Source organism: Artemia sp. Qi Xiang Cuo, chromosome 9 (genome assembly GCF_049724085.1).
Source record: "Artemia sp. Qi Xiang Cuo chromosome 9, ASM4972408v1, whole genome shotgun sequence".
Taxonomy (NCBI): Eukaryota; Metazoa; Arthropoda; class Branchiopoda; order Anostraca; family Artemiidae; genus Artemia; species Artemia sp. Qi Xiang Cuo.
Genome location: NC_142802.1, coordinates 19,701,355 through 19,724,780, shown reverse-complemented (window position 1 = coordinate 19,724,780; position 23,426 = coordinate 19,701,355). Strand labels below are relative to the sequence as shown.

General features: G+C 35.4%; 1 protein-coding gene across 2 annotated transcripts in view; it reads right to left on the bottom strand.

Moving 5' to 3' along the window:
- Positions 1-6,151: 6,151 nt before the first annotated feature.
- Positions 6,152-23,426, bottom strand: part of LOC148948414 (uncharacterized) — an 82,434-nt gene continuing 65,159 nt past the window's right edge. The window contains exons 5-7 of one of the 2 annotated variants that reach the window (XM_089093921.1): positions 19,214-19,365; positions 13,300-13,411; positions 6,152-6,703 (exon numbers count right to left, since the gene is read on the bottom strand). In XM_089093921.1, the coding sequence (XP_088950047.1) occupies positions 6,399-6,703; positions 13,300-13,411; positions 19,214-19,365 (569 nt within the window). In that variant the 3' untranslated portion in view covers positions 6,152-6,398. The remainder of the gene's footprint in view (positions 6,704-13,299; positions 13,412-19,213; positions 19,366-23,426) is intronic. The other variant, XM_089093920.1, reaches the window with a different exon arrangement.

The window sequence follows — 23,426 nt, the reverse complement described above, 5'->3', positions numbered from 1 at the left end:
AAATTTTCTAATTTCAATTCATCTTGGAGTGTCAATAATTCCTTACAAGTAATAGATTCTCTGGCTATAGTTTGAGCAAGAAGGCTGCACTCATTTTATTTCACTATATTATATACAAATCTACCACTTAAATTAATATTTGAAAATTTAAAAAAGATTATTAAGAAAGCTTTCCTTTTGTCCAGTTTTTTTTTTTTTTTAAGATTGACACTTATAATAAGAAGGCTAGACGGACTAACTTCTTTAATAGTATTATTAGTTCAAGATGCTATATCTTGGGCGTGATATATGATTTACTTTTGTAAAGTTTAATGGTAATTTATATTAGCAAATTTTTGGATTTCCTAGGGGGGGGGGGTAATGCCAGTCCAATTATAGCGGACTTGGTTTTAAGCCAGTGTGAATACGAGTACATGATTAATAAAAAGATCCCAAGTAATGTTAATATTCGCTTTCAAATAACAAAAGATATTTAGACGTTCTTCTGGTGATAAATTGTGAAGAGGTTATGGATATTTCGAATATTATTTACTCACCAGAGTTGATCCTGGAACCGAGCTATCGGAAAGGCGATTATGACCACATTTAGATTTAGATATTAATGTTTATCATAATAATAAATTAGCTTTTAAAATATATAATAAAACAGACGATTTTAATTTTGAAGTAGTCAATTTCCCATTCCTTAAAAGTAATATACATTCAAATATCACATATTTAGCTTTTTGTTCCCAACTTTTTAGATATGCGAGAATTTGCAGTAATTACATTGATTTAAAAATAGAAGTCAAATACTTAGCCATAAATTAATCTTAAGAGGTTTTTCCGCCAATAAATTTATTTTGCAATTTAAGAAGACATAGTTTTCAGTATAATGAACTTTTAAATAAGTATAATAAAAGTTATCAAGAAGTATTGAATGATATTCTGATGTAACTTTTTTGATGTATTTTTTTCCATAATTTTTTAAATTAGGGTAAGTTTCAACTCAAGCAGGTGTTTTGTTACAGGTGGATAGGGTGAAATAATTTCTTGGAAGGTTTTGCATGAAAGTGAATGGGGATTTTTTGACGGATGGTTGTTATGCAAATAGGGGCGTAAATTAGCCCGGATGGTATTCTTTAAAATTAGTGTATACATTATTTCGAATTAGTTCTCAGTGAATGGTGGTGATGGAAGATGCTCAAAATTGGAGGGTGTATAATTTTTGTTATTTTTTTTTTTTTTATATATTTCTCAGGTGACACTACACAAGGTATGCCATAAATCCTTATGGCAGGCGCGCTCACTTGCTAGGGTCAAGAATTTAAAGCACCGAAACCCATATTGGCAAGTGTGCATTCCTCTGAGCCATAAATTAATTAGATTTAATTAGAATATTCTATTAGATTTAAGTTGTTTTTGCTTGTAGTTGTACCAAGGCTTGCATTTATTAATGTTAACTTTGCTCGATTTTGGACATGATTACTTGGCTAATTTTTTTTTTCAATTTATAACTGGGATTTATTTTACTTTATACATAAAAACAAACAAACAAAATACCCCCAGAAGCAAGCTTGTGCGGGGGTAATCCCTTCTAGACGCATAAAAAATCATAATAACAAAATAATATCCAAAATAATAACTCTTTTCAGTTAATATAAATACAAATACAAGTTCTGCCCTCCAACTCAAAGACTCATACTAACATACTATACATAGCCACCTGACAATAATCACGTACCCCCCCCCCTTTTTAACCAATTCATTAAAAATAATAAATTACTAAACAATACGATCTCAATAAACTACGGAACAGCAGCAGGTCATCCACACATTTAAGTTCCACTGGTAAACTATTCCAAGCACTCGGACCGGCATGACTGGTTATACTGTTTTGTCCTAGGTGATTGAATGACCTTGTTCAAGTGCTCGTTTATCTCAATAACTAAATTAGGGAAACAGTTTTTTTTTACCAACTAATTACCTGTAATACATTATATGAATCCAGGTTGGATCCAGTGCAGGTCGAGGAATCGCTAAATAATTTTTCGCGGACAGACTGTAACCCCGGTCCAGATTTTTAACCTGATAATTATTTGGGGATTTAATTTTGTAGGTGGGTGCCATTAATGTTGGTAGCTAAGGCACTATATTAAGGTCTTGGCTTACGTTTCTGGTAGTTAGATAGGTCTTATTGTTGGCGGAAATGGGCTTGATTTTCGAATATGTTTCGGATTTCGTTTTGTATGTCGTTATGGTTCAATTTTTTTTTTTTATCTTTTATTGAATAAAAAGGATAATAGTAATATTCAAAGCGGTCTACCGGATAATGGTAAATGTTCCGGTCGTTGTTTTCTTTTCGAGATTATTTCACCACTCGGGATTTCGTTAAAAACACTTTATATAATTAAAAATTTCAATGTTTTCTTCCGGGTAATGTAAATTGTAAAATAACTAATATTATTTATCCATTAGAATGTAAAATCTGTTATTTACAATATGTGAGGGGAAGTATTAACAACATGTATATGGGATTTTCGGGACACAAAAGCACAATTTACGTGAAAAAACTAATAATTATCTAGTACAACACTGTAATAATGGTACCTGCTCTTTAACTAATTTAACTATTACAATTTTTGAAAATTTGAATTTAAATAATTTAACTAAAGAAGAGAAAAATAATAAATTGCGTAAACGCGAGGATTATTGGATACATTTTCTTATTTATTTTGTTTAACCAAATAATTGCCTGTAATACATTATATAAGGTTTTTGTGGAAAGGCTGGTCGTATGAACTTTGAAGGGGGCTAATTCGATTGGAAATCGAAAATTATAGTGTCCTTCTTAAGAGTCAAAAGGGATTGGAGGGCAAACAGTCCCCCGCGCCCTTTTGTTCTAAATAGTCCAAAGGTCGAATAACTATGCCTCTGGGGTTGGCAAGTCTCCCCAGTCCGTGGTGCAGGGGGTTTAAGTTATGGAAGGGGTGGTCGTATGAACTTTGGAGGGGGTTCATTCGATTGGAAATTGAAACTTCTAGTGCCCTTTTAAGAGTCAAAAGTGATCGGACAGCAACAGGCCCCTCGGAATATATATTGGACCTTTGAATTATGATGAAACAAATGGCTGTCTCAACATTTCATTCGGATGTTTTTTGGGGAAAAGGGACATGGGAAAGGGGATAATTGCCCTCCAATCTATTTGGTGACTTAAAAAGGCACTAAAGCTTTTAATTTTTGCTCGAATGAGCCCTCTCCCGATCTTCCAGAACACTTGGTTAGATACGATCATTTCTGGAGAAAAAATACAAAAAAAAAAAACAAAAAAACAGCACACGACCGTGATCTTTCTTCGGCAAACAAATAAAAGATTCCAAAATTTTTTAGATGAGAGCTTGAAACCTCTACAGTAGGGATTGATGATCGCTTTGTAGTTAGGGAAGGGGCACATGTCTCAAAGGGTGCATTTTAATACAGAAACATCCTAACTCTCATTGAGCCTTCAGATAAATACATAACTAGTTCTAGGGAAGGGGGTGGAGGTAGAAATTAATATATAATCGCTCTTGATTTCCGTAAATATTTCTGATCTACGCCGTTATTACGAAAGTAAAAAGTAACATTAAACCACAAAACGAGCAGAATTTACTCCGTAGAGGTGAGGGGATACTCTCCCCTCATGCTCAACCTCCTTCTGTAGTCGCAGAAACTTTGGAGAATGCTCATTCGATCGGAAATTGAGAGTTCTAGTCCTTTTTTTAAAGCCTAAAGTGATTGAAGACCAACCAACCCCTTTCCTAGAACCATTTTTGATATGTGGTCATTTTTACGTGTGGCGAAATTTTCCATAGGGGAGGGATATTTCTGGGTAGAGAATGTTCTGGAGGGGGGGCGGCCTTTGTTCAGATTACAGATATAATTTATACAACTGGCCAATCAGAGAGAAGAATGGGGGCATATGTTTTTGAAATAGAAAATACACAAGGCTGGAATAACAGTTTTCATACCTATTCTGAACCTTATACAAGATGTAAAGACATAGTATTAATTGGAAACGCTCTGGAAGAAATTGTTGTTGATCTACGCTTTTCAAATCAAGTTCTTGGTCTTTAAATTGTCGCTCCTGTATTGACATTTCCGAAGAAGACGGATCACTACTAAACACTGGCTTTTTACGATAAATGTGAATATAATGTGTCTTGGGCTTAAGTTCGAAGACGTTCTCAAGAAGATATATAAATTTTATTTAGTGAATACACATTAAAATGCAAAGAGCTTGAGATCCCATGGAGCTTACACCTTCAGTGCATTTCTGGAAAATACAAACCATTATTGCTATAGGGCTCTGGCAATAGGGGTAGTTACCGAGAAACTCAAAGTGAAGCAGCCCCACGATCTGTTTCAGGGGGGGGGAGCAATATTTTCCTTATCGTTTAAATTATACGAATATTTTTAGTGCCAGTTTATCAAATTTAAATGCCAGATTTCTAGTTACATACTATATGTACTGTATTAGGAGATTTTTGGAAAGAGTAAAATGTCAACATGCTCATTTTTTAACCACAATTCCATATATTTTCCTCAGGAGGGGTGAGAAAGATTTCATAAAATTTCAAAATATTAGAATTACATCTGAATATTTTCATTTGCTACGATAAATGTCACTGTTGAACATATGGAAACTGAAAATTGAATACAAAATGAATAGAAAAAAGGGGACTACGACTTAAGAAAGGATTATTCCGGATACTGCAATACAAAGGGCGTTATATTGCGTTTTTTTAAATAATGGAATTTGCAGCTCATTTCCTGAAATTCATCAATTTGCCATGTTCCTCGATCTTATTCTGTTCGTAAGATATTTGCAAATGAGAAAAAGAAATTTCTTATTTGATCAAAAATGAGATTATATCCTTTTTTGTCACTCACAGAAAGAGTTCACAAATATTTTACCAAAATAATCTTATCATATCTTACTAAATTTCCTTACCACAATACTTTTCACTCTATCTTGGATGTCTAATAAAAGAGGTTTCTTTGTAGGAACTCAAAACACATTTGTAAGTTTTTCTGCTCCCCTAAACCTTTATATAATCAAACTTTAAGTGGTTACCACGGCCGTATCCAGAGAGGGGGGGGAGGTATCAGGTTTGACCCTCCCCCCCTCCAAAAAAAAAGTAACACAAATGCATATAAACAATTTTTGATTCGTTTTGATAAAGTTTTTTGTACCCCCCCTCCGAACGAAACTCCTGGATACGGCCTTGGTTGTTGTATTATTAATGTTGTATGTTATTATTAGCATGTTATATAATATTATTGGTACATTATATATATACTGTTATTATATTATTACATATTATACTATTATTACAGTTTATTATGTTATTAGTATATTATATTAGTGTTGTAATGTTTTATGACTTAAACTTAGTATAAAAATTTTCGTCTAGTGACTAATGGTCTGCATAGCGCAGGTACTGATCTCGTTATTCACTGCCTTAAGTCAGGAGTACAATGCGTGGTTGGGTCAAATCATCCGACGCTTCCCGTGTTTTCCCCCCTGATTTCTCCAGGTACCCATTTAGAGCTGGGTCGACTTTGGCTGAGCTTGTAGAGTCACGCCGCTGACTCCCGTTCCAAACTAAATAACCAGCGACACCAGCGAACCCCTTGTCTATAAGTTGTATTATAGTCTATAATAATACTAAGTAGTATAGACTTATAAGTATAGTCTATAGATTATAGTCTTATAGTCTATAAGTTGTATTGTTTATGTAATATAACACTTTTAGAATTATTGTATCTGATTTGGCGTACAATACACTAAAGGGTATACAGCACAGGATCCAGATGCAAAAAACTCCATGGGCAATTAGTACATGGGGTTTTAAGTTTACACATAAACATTTCTCTTTTTCTGTTCTTATTTTGAATAGAACTGAGCGATTTTTAACGGGCATGTTTTGTAGAAGGAACTTACCTGAAAACCTAACTACTAGGGCCCGCACAGAGAACCAGAACCATCATATATAACAAATCGTATGACTCAAACGCTTTTCGATCCTTCAACTGGTTTAAAATTTCACACAGACGATCCAATCGGCTTTTAGAAAGCATGTCTATTCAAATCTGTTAAAATGTATAAACTAGACTTTTGTTTTTGACGTTCATTTTGTAAATAAAATAATTGGCTTGAATACAAGTATTTGTCACAAATTTTCTCACTTTTTGTTACAGTATTATAAAAAACTCATATTTCTGGCCCTCTATGGTACCACTTTTTTTAACAATGAAATATTTCTTTTTATCTTAACATTCATAAAAATTTTTTTCCTCAACAGATCAAAAGTAAATTTATTTCTGGGGAAGTAAAAAAAAAGAAAAAAAAAACAAGACAAAAAAGATAAAAAGAATCAACTTAAGCTTGAAGTCAAATCTGAACTTTTCTTCGATGGTATAATTTGAAATCGCTTATTCCCTTGGGAGCCTTGAGCCATTTGAATCACCCTAATTTCTGGTTTTGCACCATTTACTACAGTTCCAGTTTTTAACCTCTGGTAGTGAACTACATTTGACTTTTTGACTAAATGATCCGTATTTGGTTTAGATATAATTGGTCCTCCAGGAGCAGTGGTGGATGTGTCGATTGAACTGCCAATTCTGCCGTAGCCTGTCCGAGGAACTCTGTGGATCATCGACACTTTCCCTTTATTTTGACCTGAAAATAATTCCTAGGGGATTAAAAGTATTTTAAAAATACGTTCATGGATACACCACATAACTAATTAAATGTCCTAACCATATGTTCCATGTCAATGCTAAGGGTTCTACAAAATTAATGGCAATTTTTTAATGCATTGCGATATTTCCGTCCGGTTCTAAAAGGCTTATGAGAATTACAATTAGCATAAACATCTTTACCGGTTGTAGAACGTACACGACCGAGCCAAGAGGAGCGAGGGGGTCCTGTGTTAACTTCACCTGTCCCCCTAAAAAAGTTGAACACACACGAGTAAATAATACAAAATACCAATTTGTTGTATTGTAACTGTTACAAAAACATTTTTAACCCCCTCCTCCAATTGAGTAGTTTGAACAGTCTGGGTACTCTGCATCCAAGAGCTATGTTCACACTTTTATTTTCCCACCGGAAATTTCCTTCTTTCTTACCCTCTTTCCAAGAATTAAATAATATTTAGGTACGTTCATGATAGCACCTCTCAAGAAGGCGACATGAAGGAGATTCGACAGCCTCAGGCGGCTTAACGCTGCAATGACCATTTATCAGTAATATTGAACTGGTTACCCCAGAGAAAGAAAGCGCTAAAGACTTATTTGCACCATTCCCCCAAGACAAATCCTAGGTGCATGTCAAATGACTTAAAATCAACATGAGTTAAACAAACGGCATGGGCCTTTTTTTTACTCAGGAGGGGAATATGCCACCAAGAGGGGGCGATATTCATCTGTCTTAAATAACGCAGCTCAACGTGTCACGTGACCTTTTTTAGAAACTCAAACCTAAGTGAAATTTTTCAGTGGTAACTGGTAACTGTCCAATAGACACAAAAAAAAAAAAAAAAAAAAAAAAAAAAAAAAAAAAAAAAAAAAAAGCGCCAAAATATACCTTGAAATTATAGTGAAAAAGTGAACTAGAACACTAGCTACAATATTAGTGGATGGGTTTAACAGAAGTGCAATATAACTGCTGAAGTTCCAATTTCTGAAACACACTTACTGTATCTGCTAGTAAGTGTTACTCTCTTAAGGCAAAAAAAAAAAAAAAAAAAAAAAAAAAAAAACCCAGAAACGTCTGTTATATCATCTCTTGTCAAAAAATCCATGTGTTATATCTTCTTGTATATAAAAATGAAGTTTTTTTTGTCAAAAATTGTATTATATATAAAATATTATGTTTTGATAATTACAAAAGGCACTAGATATTCAACAGGCAATTTAATTTCAAAAGAGCCCTTAAACAGCTTTCTATGTTGTGCAAGTGCCCCGCTTGGAGAGGATATAAAAAAAGACATCAGAGCTATCAATGCAAAAAAGTTATTTCCCTTGTTGTTCAAGGTGGAGGGGGCTGGAAGTTTCCAGTATGGGATTTTCAGCAACTCCGAACACCAGCTTAACTGACGTTCTATGTCAATGCTAAGGGTTCTACAAAATTAATGGCAATTTTTTAATGCATTGCGATATTTCCGTCCGGTTCTAAAAGGCTTATGAGAATTACAATTAGCATAAACATCTTTACCGGTTGTAGAACGTACACGATCGAGCCAAGAGGGGGGGGGGTCCTGTGTTAACTTCACTTGTCCCCCTTAAAAAGTTGAACACACACGAGTAAATAATACAAAATACCAATTTGCTGTATTGTAACTGTTACAAAAACATTTTTAACCCCCTCCTCCAATTGAGTAGTTTGAACAGTCTGGGTACTCTGCATCCAAGAGCTATGTTCACACTTTTATTTTCCCACCGGAAATTTCCTTCTTTCTTACCCTCTTTCCAAGAATTAAATAATATTTAGGTACGTTCATGATAGCACCTCTCAAGAAGGCGACATGAAGGAGATTCGACAGCCTCAGGCGGCTTAACGCTGCAATGACCATTTATCAGTAGTAATGAACTGGTTACCCCAGAGAAAGAAAGGGCTAAAGACTTATTTTCACCATTCCCCCGAGACAAATCCTAGGTGCATGTCAAATGACTTAAAATCAACATGAGTTAATCAAACGGCATGGGCCTTTTTTTTTACTCTGGAGGGGAATATGCCACCAAGAGGGGGCGGTATTCATCTGTCTTAAATAACGCAGCTCAACGTGTCATGTGACCCTTTTTAGAAACTCAAACCTAAGTGAAATTTTTCAGTGGTAACTGGTAACTGTCCAACAGACAAAAAAAAAAAAAAAAAAAAAAAAAAAAAAAAAAAAAAACCGTCAAAATATACCTTGAAATTATAGTGAAAAAGTGAACTAGAACACTAACTACAATATTAGTGGATGGGTTTAACAGAAGTGCAATATAACTGCTGAAGTTCCAATTTCTGAAACACACTTACTGTATCTGCTAGTAAGTGTTACTCTCTTAAGGCTAAAAAAAAAAAAATCAGAAGATACGTCTGTTATATCATCTCTTGTCAAAAAATACATGTGTTATATCATCTTGTATATAAAAATGAAGTTTTTTTTGTCAAAAATTGCATTATATTTTAAATATTATGTTTTGATAATTACAAAAGGCACTAGATATTCAACAGGCAATTTAATTTCAAACGAGCCCTTTAACAGCATTCTATGTTGTGCAAGTGCCCCGCTTGGAGAGGATATACAAAAAAGACATCAGAGCTATCAATGCAAAAGTGATTTCCCTTGTTGTTCAAGGTGGAGGGGGCTGGAAGTTTCCAGTATAGGGTTTTCAGCAACGGTGATTTCAATGATGTAGTTTCTGATTCGATCCGATGCCATTTTGAAGGGGTTTCAGACTCATTTTCAAAATTCCTGTAAATTTGATTTTAAAATAATATTTTCTATTAAGAATAATCGAAATAATCGTTACAATACCTAAAGAAAAAAGATTTTTTTGCACTAGCCAGTTTTCTTTACAGCCCTGTTATTAATTTTCGGTTACTATGGGCCGTTGTTCGTTCTTTTCTAGGTTGCAGCTACTTTCTTTAGGCTTTGATTATTTTCTTTTTCTACTTCTTTCTTTCTTCTTTATGTAGAATTTTTGCTTTCTTGTTTTTTCGCGTTCTTTTTCACAGTTTGTAATATCCACAGAGGCTAAGCAGCTGTAATTGTTCCATTCTCTGTTCCTTTACCAGACACCAGAAGCCTTCCGTCGGATGATGATCTAATTACCCTGGTTTCTATTTTGTTGAAGTTGTTCTATTTCAAATAAATTATTTTTTCTTTAATGATTGATTGAAAACCCCTATTACAACCACTCTAGACAATCTTTTATTATAACCTATTCTTTTCACTTAGAAAAATATTCTAATTAAATTAATGTTTTATTAATTCAGTAAATTTATAAAATAATTAATTAAACTTTAATTATTCTTTTGAACTAATGAAAAATAATTTCATTATTACTCTTTTATTATAACCGATTCCTTTATTATCCCTATTCCTTTTATTTATTATATTCTTTTATTGTGTATAGTATAAGTATATATTGCTTCGGACGATTATTGTTTCGTAGTGATATTTCCTAATGATTTTTTTCTTTCATATTTCCTATTACTCCGCAGTGGTCACAGTGTCTTGTTGTGGTCACTTGTGGGTTACAAAAAAAAGATGTGTGGAGGGAATGTTTGTACCAGGCAACAAAAATTAAATTAGTATAAACGAAAATACGAAACCCGAAAACATCAAACTCATTAGAAACATAATTATATTACAGATGCTATTCCAATATTTTTAGTAGCATAGTATAGTACACTAATATAGTATAGAATAGTTCTTAGAGGTATATCCTCAGTATTACAATACTAATAAGACGATATTTTCTAAAACCTATTATAATCTCACCTCGATGCCTCAATTCCGATTAGATTTCCAATTCCAAAAATTTGTACATAGCCATTTCTATCTGTTAATCAGATAATTGCTGAAATTTCATTTAACTGATAACTGAATAAAAGAGTATGGGTAACTTACAATAGCGGGAACTTGCAGTAATGTCGACAAAACAGTCAAAGTCATCTAGCGTTTGACGACCCTTGCCATTTTTTTCAGTGTAATGATAATAATAATTAATTTAATTTGTGTAGTAGGTAAAATTAGTGTAGTAATCAGTGTCTGATCTCGGTTCCTGACAGAAAAACGATTGTAAAGCTTGAAAAAATTTCAAGTCTCGCCAAACGCTAGATGGCGTTAAGTTTTTTTGCTAACTATACTCTTTGAACTGAATGTTGTCTTAGGGTCATAGTCTAGGCCTTAAATTACCTGCAAAACCAAGCTATATGATATACCCTGGCGCGGATAAACCATTAGAGGTTGTTCGTAGCATTTGTTTCCTATTTACTAGGGGGAAGAGTAAGAAAGATGAATAGAGAAAACAGACAATTATTATCGGGAAAACAGACATTTTCGGGGAAAGGTTTTCGTGGGGAGGGTTTCCGGGGATGAACTTTCAAAGAGAAACTTTCAAAGGGGGATTTTACCAGAATTCTTATACTTTATTCCTTTTATTTGAATTACTTTCTTTTTGCCAATTCAATTTTATATGTGGAAATATTCAGGAGAGATTGCCCGGGTAAAATTTTAAAGAGGTTGAAATTTTGGGGGAATTTTTCCGTGGCAGAAGTTCTCCATTGGGGAATTTTCCGCGGTAGAAACTTTCCATTGGGACGAGAGAATTTTCCACAAAAGAAACTTTCTATTGGGACAATGAGAGGGAGAATTTACAGGAAGAAACTTCTACAGAGGGAGGATTTTCGGCATGGTTTGAAGAACGATTAGAAAAAAAAAGAAAGTCTTTTTCAAATGAAAAAAAAAACAATTCTTTTTCAAATGAAAGTAGGCTAAAAAGAATTTTTCATGCGGAATTCTCCACAAGATATTCTTTGAGGGTAATTTTCAGCGGAGTGGAATTTCCTGGGGGAAGGGGGATCTTACGCGGGAGGAACTTTCCAAGGAGGAATTTTCGTGGGGACGGGAAAGAATTAACAGAGAGGTTGTGACTTAACTGCTAAGGTGGAATTGCAATTGTTACAGAGAAAAATTGTGGTTACTTGCTACTATCTTACTTATCATTTAATTGAGAACCTGTCTATAAAACATAAAAAGAACCGAGTATATATGAAAAAAAAAGAAAGAAAACAAACTCCAGCAAAATCAAGAAAAAAATTCAACAAATCAAATAGAAACTAAAAACAACAAGTGACCTATTTTTGTCTTTTTATGTTTTTCACACATTTTTGAAACTGTGATCTTTGGGCCGGTATGCTCTATTCGTTAATCAATCTTGAATTACGTATTCATCGTGGTATGTGGAGCAGATGGTGAAACGGAAGGTGGAAAGGCTTTCTGATGTTTCAGCTTTAGTGAAAATCTTCTAGAAAGAAATAACATACAGGATAGGAGACAGCGTGATAGCGTTATATAACTTTTGCACTTTTACAACAAGGCCTTTGCCCCCTGCCGGTATTTCAAGGGCGAAGCTAAGATCCTAAGACAGCGTGCAGTTATCAATTACATAAAATTTCAGCAATTATCTGATTAACAGGCAGAAATGATTATATACCATAGTTCCAGTGGTTTATTCATGCCAAAACCTGCTGTGTAGTTTGTTTGTTTTTGCCGTTAATTTAAGAGCAAGGCTAAGACCTTAAGACAGCGTTTTAATATCAAAATTTAAATGGGGGTATAGTGACAAAGATCTGGAGATAAATTTCGCTATATTTTTTTAAACGAATAAATTAAATAAATAAAGAAATTACGTAACTAGAAACATGTAAATATACGCTGAGCCCCCTCCCCCCCGGCGTGCGTCCCTTAATAGACTGTAAACAAGATAGAAATAACCAGATAATCATATGCCGTTAATCGGGAGCATAATATAGATAAGACCAGCAAAAATTCGGGTCGTTGAGTAATTAATATTGCAATGAATATAATTAAAATATAACTGTTAAATGTGCCCCTAAAAAGTTATTTTTCCCTTCTTATAATTGTGTGACAGAAGGATTTTTGACCCATAATTAGATTTTGGGAGAAGCGTAGTGAAATTTTCCTTGCAATGTCAATAGTGAAACCATTCTTTTAATCATTGTTCTGTTGGATTTACTCCGGTGATTTTCAAAGCTGTTCCTTATCCAATTTTAGCGTAAATACTGTCAAGGTCAGTTTTGTGTTCTACAAGCTTGCAAGCTGGAACCACATTTAAGATCATTAGAACGCTACCCGGCAATAGTATGTAAAAACAGTATCACATGGACCCATGACAAAAACAACAACAACGAAATATCACATTTTGGCAGTCATGGACTAGAAAGTTCTGTAAGTGGGTTCTTGAGTATCGAAAAATTGATGATGCAATTTTCACTAAGATTGTACCTATTTTTTTTAACTTATACAAATCGCTTATGCTAATAACCTATGAGTAATTTGTGCCGGGACATACCCCTAAAACCTCTAGGTGGGGGCTCATGCCTGAAAGACCCATTTCATCCACATCCCTCTCCTAAGAAAAAACTTCTGATGAGTACCCTTCAACTTAATTGAGTTTTGCGTGTTCGGAATTATCATTTTAGGGGGCCAATGCCCCGGCAATCGACGCCCCTGAGAAAAAGTACTGGCAACTTACCATTTAGCGCTCTTAATTGACTCTCAGTAACTCTGACAACTTTCCTATTTTCTAAGCTTGAAATTGGCCTAATTGTTGGAATGATCTGCTTCTTAACAGGAGGACAACCAGCCTTAAAAAAAAAGAATTATTTTTACATCAAAGCCGACGCAAGGAAAACAGTGGTCACAGAAGGTCTACCGTGACAACCCCTCACCAAAGTGGTAGATTTGGTCTGCGCTATATGAATTACCGTTTCAACAATAGCAATTTAGCGTACTCGCTTACCCCCTCCATACAATTCATATTACAGTCCAGTGCGGATTTCCAGTGTGCCCGTTTCAGCACAGGTTTCCCCAGATTCCAGTGTGTATACGAAGATAAAAAATTTAGTAGTCTTCGTCACTAAAATATTTAGTTGGAGGTGGCACATTTCACAAAAGGAAAATGAATTTCAGAAAGTTTAATTTAAGACAATATCCACATATCCACTCAGAAGCTTCAGTATTTAAATCACAGTTTATATAATTATCCAGTAAGTTTACCGCAGATGATTTCTGGCTCTTCATTCTCGGTGCGAACAAAAAGCTTCTCCCACTTATTTCTGCACTTATTGTCCACTTATTGGTATGCCGGCCAAGTGGTTTTGTCAGTAATTGTTTCGTAGGTGATTATTCTTTGTCTACAAGTGAAAAGATCTAATGCCGCTTATGTTTATATCTGCAAAAACGTTCTCTGGAGCACTCGCACCTCGGTCTGGGTTTTTATAATGGGTGAGATAGGGAAAGATCATACTGGATAATTATATAAACTATGATTTAAATGAACTAAGTCAAGCTGTCAAAAAAAAGGAAAAAAGAAGAGAAATACAGATATAACGGATTCTCCTCTTTTATGTTAAAACGACAGAAGAATTTACTATTAAATATTTTATTTCTTTTTTTATATCTTTCAGTGGGGATTTATTTACTTTTACATCCATGAAGAGGAAAGAAAGGGAAGCAGGGATTTGATTTGGGAAATAAGAGGCAAATTAGCCTTGGCATAGTATTAAAAAAGAAAAAAAAGATAAAAGCCCAATTAGTGGTACAATAAATCGGCCTGCCAATAAAAATTAACTCCCCATCCCTAAAAATCAAGATCATACGCAATGAGGATTATGCCTCGTAAATGAAAAATTTCATGTAGAATGAATAATCTGACGTATTTTCTGGTGTCCGAATCTGCCTTTATAAATGCTGAAATGTGTAAGGTTTTTGTGTGTCTCCCTTAGTGGTGAACTTAAGCATCTTCAATGTATTCCATGATTTTTCTGTTTTTTATAGTGTAAATTCAAATCTGTCTCCTTAAGCGGTGTAGCACGTAAGGCGTTGGGTAACCCCCCGCCCTTTGTCGCAAACTTTCCACATCTCCCATGTATTACACTATTTGTTATGTTTTTTTTTTAAAATATAGAATCTAAATCTGTCTCATTAAAGGCTATAATGATATAGTACGGAATAGAGACAGGTGCAGGCCTCCCGCTAGATTTTTTTTGTGAAAAATATGATCTTTTGACCACAAAAATATGAACTTTAGGAACTTTTGATTGCGCTTTTTATGAACCAATTATGAACCTAAATTTACGATATGTGCACCTCAAAAACTGTCCGTGGACACAAAAAGTGGCAGTTGGTGTTTTCATCACTGGTGCACATATTCTTTTTTTTTTTTTTTTTGTCGTTCATGAGTTCAGTTAAATGCTTTTAATTTGTATAAAAGCACAAAATACAGCAGTACAATATACACCAGTACAAAATACTCCACTCTACTTGTTCCTTTTGGAAAAGTAATGACGAAATTAAGGACGACTTTCGTTCCGCCGAATTAAGGCACGCAGTTCACTCCAAATTGAACAGCTCTCAGGTAACAGGGACTAACTCGGGCCTGTTTTCAAACTTCTTTAGAACGTCAGAGACTATCAGTCTCGCATTGAGCATTTTCACTTTCATCTATGATTTTTCCTCGGTCATGATCCGTCCTGACATTGAAAAATCACGTTCAACGTCAGCGTTCCTATGCAACATGCAGAGAGCTGCTTTTACTATCTTTGAAAAAAGGTGATATTTTGTCTCTTCTTGTTGGTTTTTCAGATTAAAAACCGCGTCCCATAAAACATCAATCCTCGATGAAGTCAAGTTCTTAGGCAAACTCGGTTCCAGCTGGAGCAAGTTCCATTCGTCACTGGCAGCTTCAGTATTCACACGGAAAGGCATAATTTCAAGGATTTTCACAAATTCGCTTGTTCTTGTCTCAGGATTCGAATCATCCAGCCGCAGGCATCGGAAATGCTGAAGGGCACTTTGACCAAGTGATTTATCTTCAATATGGCAGCAAGCAGTTCTGGCACTACTCCTGAAGTTCAGATCATCAACTTTTTGTACCTTCGACAGGCATTCTTCCACATCATCACCGCATGCTACTTTATCGGATGGAAGAACATCTCCGCTTGAATGGGAAATTTCAGAATTTTTTTTTTTCCTTCTGAATATCAGTCAAAGCACTTAGCTTGACAAACCGGCTGGCGGTCATCATTACTAATCGGCGCATTTCGTCATACAGAATGTGGATAAGTGGTTCTTCACTTTGAAACAACTCTGTGAACTGAGCAAATAGCTTTCCAAAAGATAAGACAAAGAGGACTAATGATTTGGTTGTCGTATCTCTCGGTATCCGCTAGACTTCATCAATTCTGGTCTTTTTTTAGGGATGAATTTCAGGAATACTCATCGAGAGTATTCAATTGCTCATCAAGTGGGAAAATTTAGATCCGTGATGGTCCAAACCTTTCAAAAAAGCGTTGTGGACTATGTGTATATTGCATGTCCCAATGTCAGCTAGGCCTCGATCGCTGCGTACAGTTCTAACTTCGGAATAAAATAACCTCCAAACTTTCTTGTTGACATTAGGTCCGTCACTTCCCAGCATCAAGACTTGACGGAGATCAACATTAGCATCCTTTAGAGCTTGCAATAGGTGCTGGTGTAAATCTTCGGCTTTTGCGTGTCCTATGAAAAAGAACTGTAGGTGGCGTACAAAGACTCTTTCTTCGGTCTCCGACCAGTGTCTAATCATGATATTCAGCTCCTTTGCACCTTTGGCATTTGTAGTCTCATCGTAAAGCAAAACCAAGTAAGAAGATACAATGTCACGTAGAAAGCCCTTGCGAAAATGGGTCGACAGAGCCTCTGTTATGAGATATGATACCTTGGTCTCTCCAAGTCATAATTCCGCCGACACTTCACCAGCGAACATAGCATTTAAAATGTCCGCAATGCTATTGCAGGAAGCAGCGCTCATATCACTGATGACATTAGTCATGGCCCAAATAAGCTCTGCCTTTAGGACCTGGTCCTTTCTAGAAATCAAATTTATTTCGGGGTTTAACGAGCTAGTTGTCTGCAAGACAAGCTGGAGCCGGTCCAGTTTCGCTCTAAGATTCGAAACATGCTTTTCACCCTCTGAGTGTTGAATTATAGAGTCCCATCCTCAAATGCACATAAAGCTCTTGTTACACATTTTGCAGAAAGCTTCTTCGTCACCCTTAACACTGCCTGCACACCAATCACCGACCAAGCGCTTAGTATTATCCTCTTTTTTTTTCAGCCATGCGCTATTAAACTTGCATCTGCCCATCTTTAGCTCTTGAGCAGCAACCATTGGCACAAAGCAAAAAAAGCATTAATATAGCAGCAAACCTTTGCTAAAAGGAAAAGAGAAAAAGTATTAGTATGAATCCATACAAAAAAAAAGAAAAAGTAAAGAATAATCAATCAACTTGTGATCTTCTGCCAAGAAGTTATGTTACAGCTCACGAGCTTAAATCAACTATTTAGGAATATTAGTACTAGAAAACTCTACGAAGGTAGCAAGGACTCAAGCCTGAAAAAGGAAAAGACTAAAAGATAGCTTAGTATAAGAAGATATAGGGGTAATATATTTGGTTACCCAGGCTGTAGGCTTGTTTCAAATGGTAAGTGGACAAGAAACATAGCTCTAATGTCAAGTAAAGGTAAAAGTTTAACTCGCTTATTCTTAAAGAGTTGTATTAAGGATATAGGGGCAAAGGATATCAAGCTACAAAAGCGTATTTTTGCAAGTAGAATAGAACCTGCTATACATTATGGGACAGAGATATGAACACACGAAAGGGGGATGGAAATGGAGAGGACACAGCTTCATTATTTCAAAAGATTGATAGGGTTAGATAAAAAGTTTAATAGCATTGTTATAAAGGGTGACCTGAGTCTTTTTAGCTTAAGAAATAAACGGTTGGTACACATGATAGGTTACTGGGAAAAAATTATTGCTATGCCAGCTTATCGGTTAACAAAAAATGCTTTCAATGAAATGTTATTGGATAAAAGAAAAAATTCTTGGCCTGTGCATATTAAGAGTATACTAGACAGTTGTGGCCTATCAGGCTGGTGGAAAGATGGCATCGGACCTGGGGTGGAAACAGGATTGATTGCAAAAGCTGTGGAAGTGCTACAAGATCAAGAGATCCAGGTTTGGCAAGAAGACAAGGTTAAGTCAGAATCCTTTGGAATATATAGAAAAAATTAAAGAAGCCTGGGGAGAAGAAATGTATCTAAAATTTGGGCTCCAAAATGATGCTTTAAAATGGGTTTTATCAGTAAGGGGGAATTTTATGTCACTTGGGGGGGGAGAAGAAAGTATTTAGGGAGGGTTAAAATACGGAGTGGTCCCTTCATTTGTCCTATGTGCGGCGAGTCTGAAGATTTAGTACATTTTATGTGTTATTGTGCAGAACTGAAGGTACTGGAAGGAAAATTTTTGGGAGGGACGTCATGCATAGAAGTTGTTTAGAAAATAAATCAGGAAGTAGTTGCAAAGTAGATATTAAAAATATGGGAAATTGTGTGAGTGTGGGGATGAGACTTAGGGAGGGTTTTCTATTGTAGTGTTATTTTCAAAAGTGATCGTACTTACTATGTTTTATGTGTTTTGTTGTATTTGTAATATCCATGGCCCATGGGGCTTTTGTGAGAATAAGAACCAAGTTAGATGTAACAATGTCTATTTGAACAGAAGAAAATGTATGTTCACAAAATATGCAGTGTTACAGTTTGAAACGTTTTAAATAAAACTCTTGCACATACATTTGCTTTGCTTGTCCTTTATAAGGAAAAGAAACAGGAGCCACAAGTGCTTTCCACCTGATGAAAAGAAAAATATGAAATTTATGAACCTTTTTTAAAAATTATGAGCCATTTATGAAACTAGGTTAAAAATAGGAACTTTTTTCATAATTATGAACCCAGTGGGATGCCAGCAATTGTAAAAATATTCAGCATTAGCCCATGCCACGTTTTTGCATGATAATATCTACAGATAGCGTTGTTAGTTGAAGCCACTGGCATGGTTTGAAAGTTTTGAAATGTAGATGGCGTAACAGCCCTGAGTGATGGAAAAACCAATCTCATTTTTAAATATAATATATCAAATATCTCTTGATAGTACAATGGATGAAGCAGCGGCTCCTGATAATTACATCAAAGTTGCACCACGGATCGGATGAAAGTTTCAGACTGACAGTAACCGTATTTATTAAAATAGAAAATCCTGGAAGACAAAACATGTACAAACATGGGCATAACTTTACGATACCTATAACAAATAGCATTCTTCCGAGATTAAGCGTTTGGTTACAAACTCATACCCTCCCCACCTCTTCCTACAAACAAATTCTGAAAAACGACCTCACGGAAGAATCTTTACAAGCTTCTTTAATGCTGTACAATAGGTTTTTTTATAGCGACCTTAAGCAAGAGAAGGTATAAACACATGTTTAACAGTTGTAATAAATATCTTCCCACCCTTCAACCAGCAATGGCAGATTCATATAACATCAAAACACGGTAATCAATCTCACCTCCACTCCAGTTGAAGACATTGCTAGACGACCAGCAGCTGTAAGTATGACTTTGTGTCCACTCGCCACTGCATTTGATACAATATTATTAGGTTCTTCGGGTGTAACAAAAATACCTTCAGACTCTAAAAGCTTCACTGCCGCAGCACTCTCTAAAAGAACCCAAAAAGATTCATATAGTAAAATATTTTCTCATTTTAAATTGCCAAGGACAGTGAAAATGGAATCGGATCATTTTAAATTATTAAGTGGAATTTTGAGGTTTTAGGGACACCCCCCCCCCCTAAAAAAAAAAGATACATATGAAAACCCACCTATCCCACTCATACAAGCTTGGTGCGCAACTACTCAACCCCCGGTATTCGTTAGTTTAACAGGGTTTATTTTTTATAATAGCGTTTTATTTTTATCGAATACACGAGAACGTAATTATGGGAACGAATGCGCTACTGCTCGTCAGTATGACCTCTGAAACTGAAAGTCTTTTTTGAGCAGCCTTTCGATAATTCTAAGTCAACTAGTTGTTTCAAATACACTGGTCGATAATATGTTGGTCGTATTCACGCAAAAGTTGCTGTTATGCGAGGAAAACAGCCAAAAAACCAGCTTTTTCCCGTGGCATGACCTCTCGTTACTTAAAAGGGACTGGTACAAACCCCTTCCAGATAATCTAGGATCATTAGTTCAATAAATCCCGGTAATGAAACCATGGTAAAAGCGTCAACAAATAAATATGTATCCGTGACCATCCCTGTGGAAAAAATTGTATTAATGTAGACACGAGCGTAAAATCTCTGCTTTGGGGGCATATCACAGATATGCTGAGTTTGATAGGAGAATTCAAATTAAGTTCAACCGCCCTCCCCCCTCGGGGGCGTTTCCCCTCTTTTCAAAAATTATGCAAATGTTACGATTTTACCATTAAGTTCACCCCCCCCTCGGGGGTGTTTTCCCCTTTTCTATAATTACGCAAAGGTTCTGATTCTAATAGCTTTTGACATGTAACTTTAAACTTCATGAATTTAGCATTGAAAAGAAAATTCTTTTGGTAAACATTGCTATAAAATTTTTTTTTGAGTTTTGGTTACTACTGTCAAGGGCTGTTCTTTACTAAGTTTGTTACCTCGAACTGTTTGATAAATCAACAATTGAAATTTAACATGAAATATATATAACTATATAAATAAATATAATTACATAATTATAACCATATATATAATACAATCAGATTATTAATTATATTATTTCAATATAATTATTGAAATATATTTACTGAAAAGGAAAACATTTTTAGGACCCTAAAATTGTATGCGTTTAATTATTTATTTTATCCTAGTTTCAACGATATATAATATGCTCACCTTTCTGTTACTAATTTGATGTAAAACGAGGCATTTGCATAGTTTTAGAAATCAAATTTCCCTTCAATCAATTTTTCAAGGAAACCTCAATTTTTTTTGTATATAGTGTCCGAAACATTTTGTTTCTTAATGGCGTAGCAACTGTTTCTTACATTATTTAGACATGAATAATTTTATTTAATGAGCACTTTTCTATACATTTAGACCCTTGCTCTTATATAAAGGCAAACAGTACAAGCATTAGTTTGCCTTCAGAATTTTGTTGAGAAACAATGTTTTTCATTGCAATGGAGAATGACATTTCAATTTCAATCCCAGGTCATGTTTTGCCACAGTAAGGGCCTAAGAGGACCCCATACAAAAAGGTAAAAAGGGGGTCTAGTGACCAACCAATCAATTCCACTCATAAAAAGAACACTAAAAACTGCAATTTAAGTTTAAAAAACCTCTTCCAATACTCTACAACAATTAGTTCGATATGTGCAGCTCTCGTGATCGGAATTAAAGGCTATATAAGGAGGAGGGGGTGTAGAACCTTTCAATCTTACAGGATTACATCTGATCCCGATTTTCAATTCAAAATGTAACAGTATCTTTGTTTTTCTACTAAAATTTATCAACCCACTAGGGCCTATAATATGAGGTGTACATTAAGAACGAAATGCCCATTGGATCTTAAAATTGTTTCATAAAAAATTTCCGTCAAATTCTGACAAGGTATGAATTATCATTACAATACGATTCGCAGACATTTTTTATCATTTGAAAAACCTAATATACTATTTAGAAGAATGGCACTAAGATAACAAGTTGAATAATGCAGAACCAGCCCGCATTTCACAGAAAATGTACGAATTCCTGCTTATATAAGAAACCCTTCATAACTTTGATCCGTTTCCCAAGGGACTGGACGGGCCAAGCTATTTTTATGAAAATGTATTCGATCTTTTTGATTAAAACCACTAACGTGGGATACTGACAAGAGGGATCGTGTGGGCGACAAATGGCCCAAAAACACACTTACTTAGACTTAGTTCCTCCCACACCGTCTGGCGCATAAGGCAACAACGGTGCCTCTCCACAACGACCTCTGAAAAGCTTGAGACCACAGATCTTCCAACGATATCCTCACCAAAGTAGCCTCTTTCTCTAGGGATCGGCCAAGCGTCGTTCTCTGTCGTCCACATCTTGTAATGCCGGGGGTGGGGGGTTGACTCAACACCAAACATCATGGGGGAGCCTGCCATCGCCCATACGGACCATATGACCCCAATATTGCCATCTACTACTTAGGATTTTTTCAAATATTAACGGTTGTTCCGTCCTTTCACGCATGGCGGTGTTCGTAATTTTTTCGGACCAGTGGATCCCCAGGATTCGCCGAAGACAGTTATTTTCGAAACATTGTATTCGTTTCTCAAGCTGTTTCGTCAGTGCTCATGTATCACATCCATAAGTCAGTATAGAGAGGATATTGCTATTTAGGAGTCGGAGTTTGAGCTTCAGAGAGTACGCAGCATTTTTCCAAACTATTCTTAATTTGGTAAAAGCATTGCCTGCACAAGCAATGCGTGCAGTAATTTCACGTTCGAGACTTCCGTCAGATTTGATGAGGCTTCCCAGATAATGGCCCAAAAAAGGCCTTTTTGTCTTCCGATCCCTTTTGGCTCTCAAATAAGGTCCTAGAACTTACAAATTGTCTAAGAATGAGCCTTTTCCCTGAATTCTAAAGCCAACGGACGATATAATCACCTTGGTTGTAAAAAAAAAGCTCAAGAAAAAGCTAAAAAAAAAAAAAAAAAAAAAAAAAATTAAAATATTGAATACTCATGGTTAGAGGCTTAGAAATCCAACTTTAATTGGAAGCCGTATGGGCAGCAGCACATACGTGGTGTGACTGGCTGTTCTCTGTGAATAGCCTAGGCACGTCTTGCGGCACAGGAGGGTCTAAGGTAAGGTAAGAGCTTCGGAAATTCTGAGCGAAAAAGTCATAAAAGGATTTCAATTTGTTTGATTGGAGGGCCAAATACCTACCAACTCCTATACTCCCAACTCTCACACAAAAACATGGTAGATTCCTTTGACATTATTCAGGGATCATCAAGGGAGCGTTTAGTGATTACCTTGTCGAAATCTGAGTTGCCCAAGGATTTTCAATGTATGTGATTCAAGGCCCTAAGTAGAGTTTTTGCACCTATGTTTTGGGCAAAGGGTCATTAGACAGTCACTTAGGGGGCCATCAGTCGCTCAATAGGCATATATATATATATATATATATATATATATATATATATATATATATATATATATATATATATATATATATATATATATATATATATATGTATTAAACTTTTCTTGACAGCGAAAAAAAAAATCCCGAGCCTTCACTAATCTACTTTCAACATCTTCACTGTATCCACCATTTTTACTAATAAAACTACGCGGGTAAAAATAGATAACCACTTGATCGGTATTCTCGTTATCCAACATCACACATTTTCACCTTCATTTATTCTCAGTCTAAGCGACTTGGTCTTCTTAACCTTAACTTTCAAGCCTATTCTTGCGCCCTGAGCTCTCAAAACCTCTAAAAAATCATTCATTTTACTAAAACTTTCATATAGGACGCTTAAATTATCAACATAATCCAAGTCTAGAAGAGATTTACTTTCCCATTTCATTCCGAGCTCTCCCATAGCCTCTGCTGTGCTCCTTAATAAAAAAAATCAATCAAATGATCCATATAAATAGGAATAGAGCACAACCCTGCTTAACTCCTGATTCAATATGAAACCAACAACTATCCTCATTTCTTACCTTAACCACAGCAATGTTATTCTCGTACATAC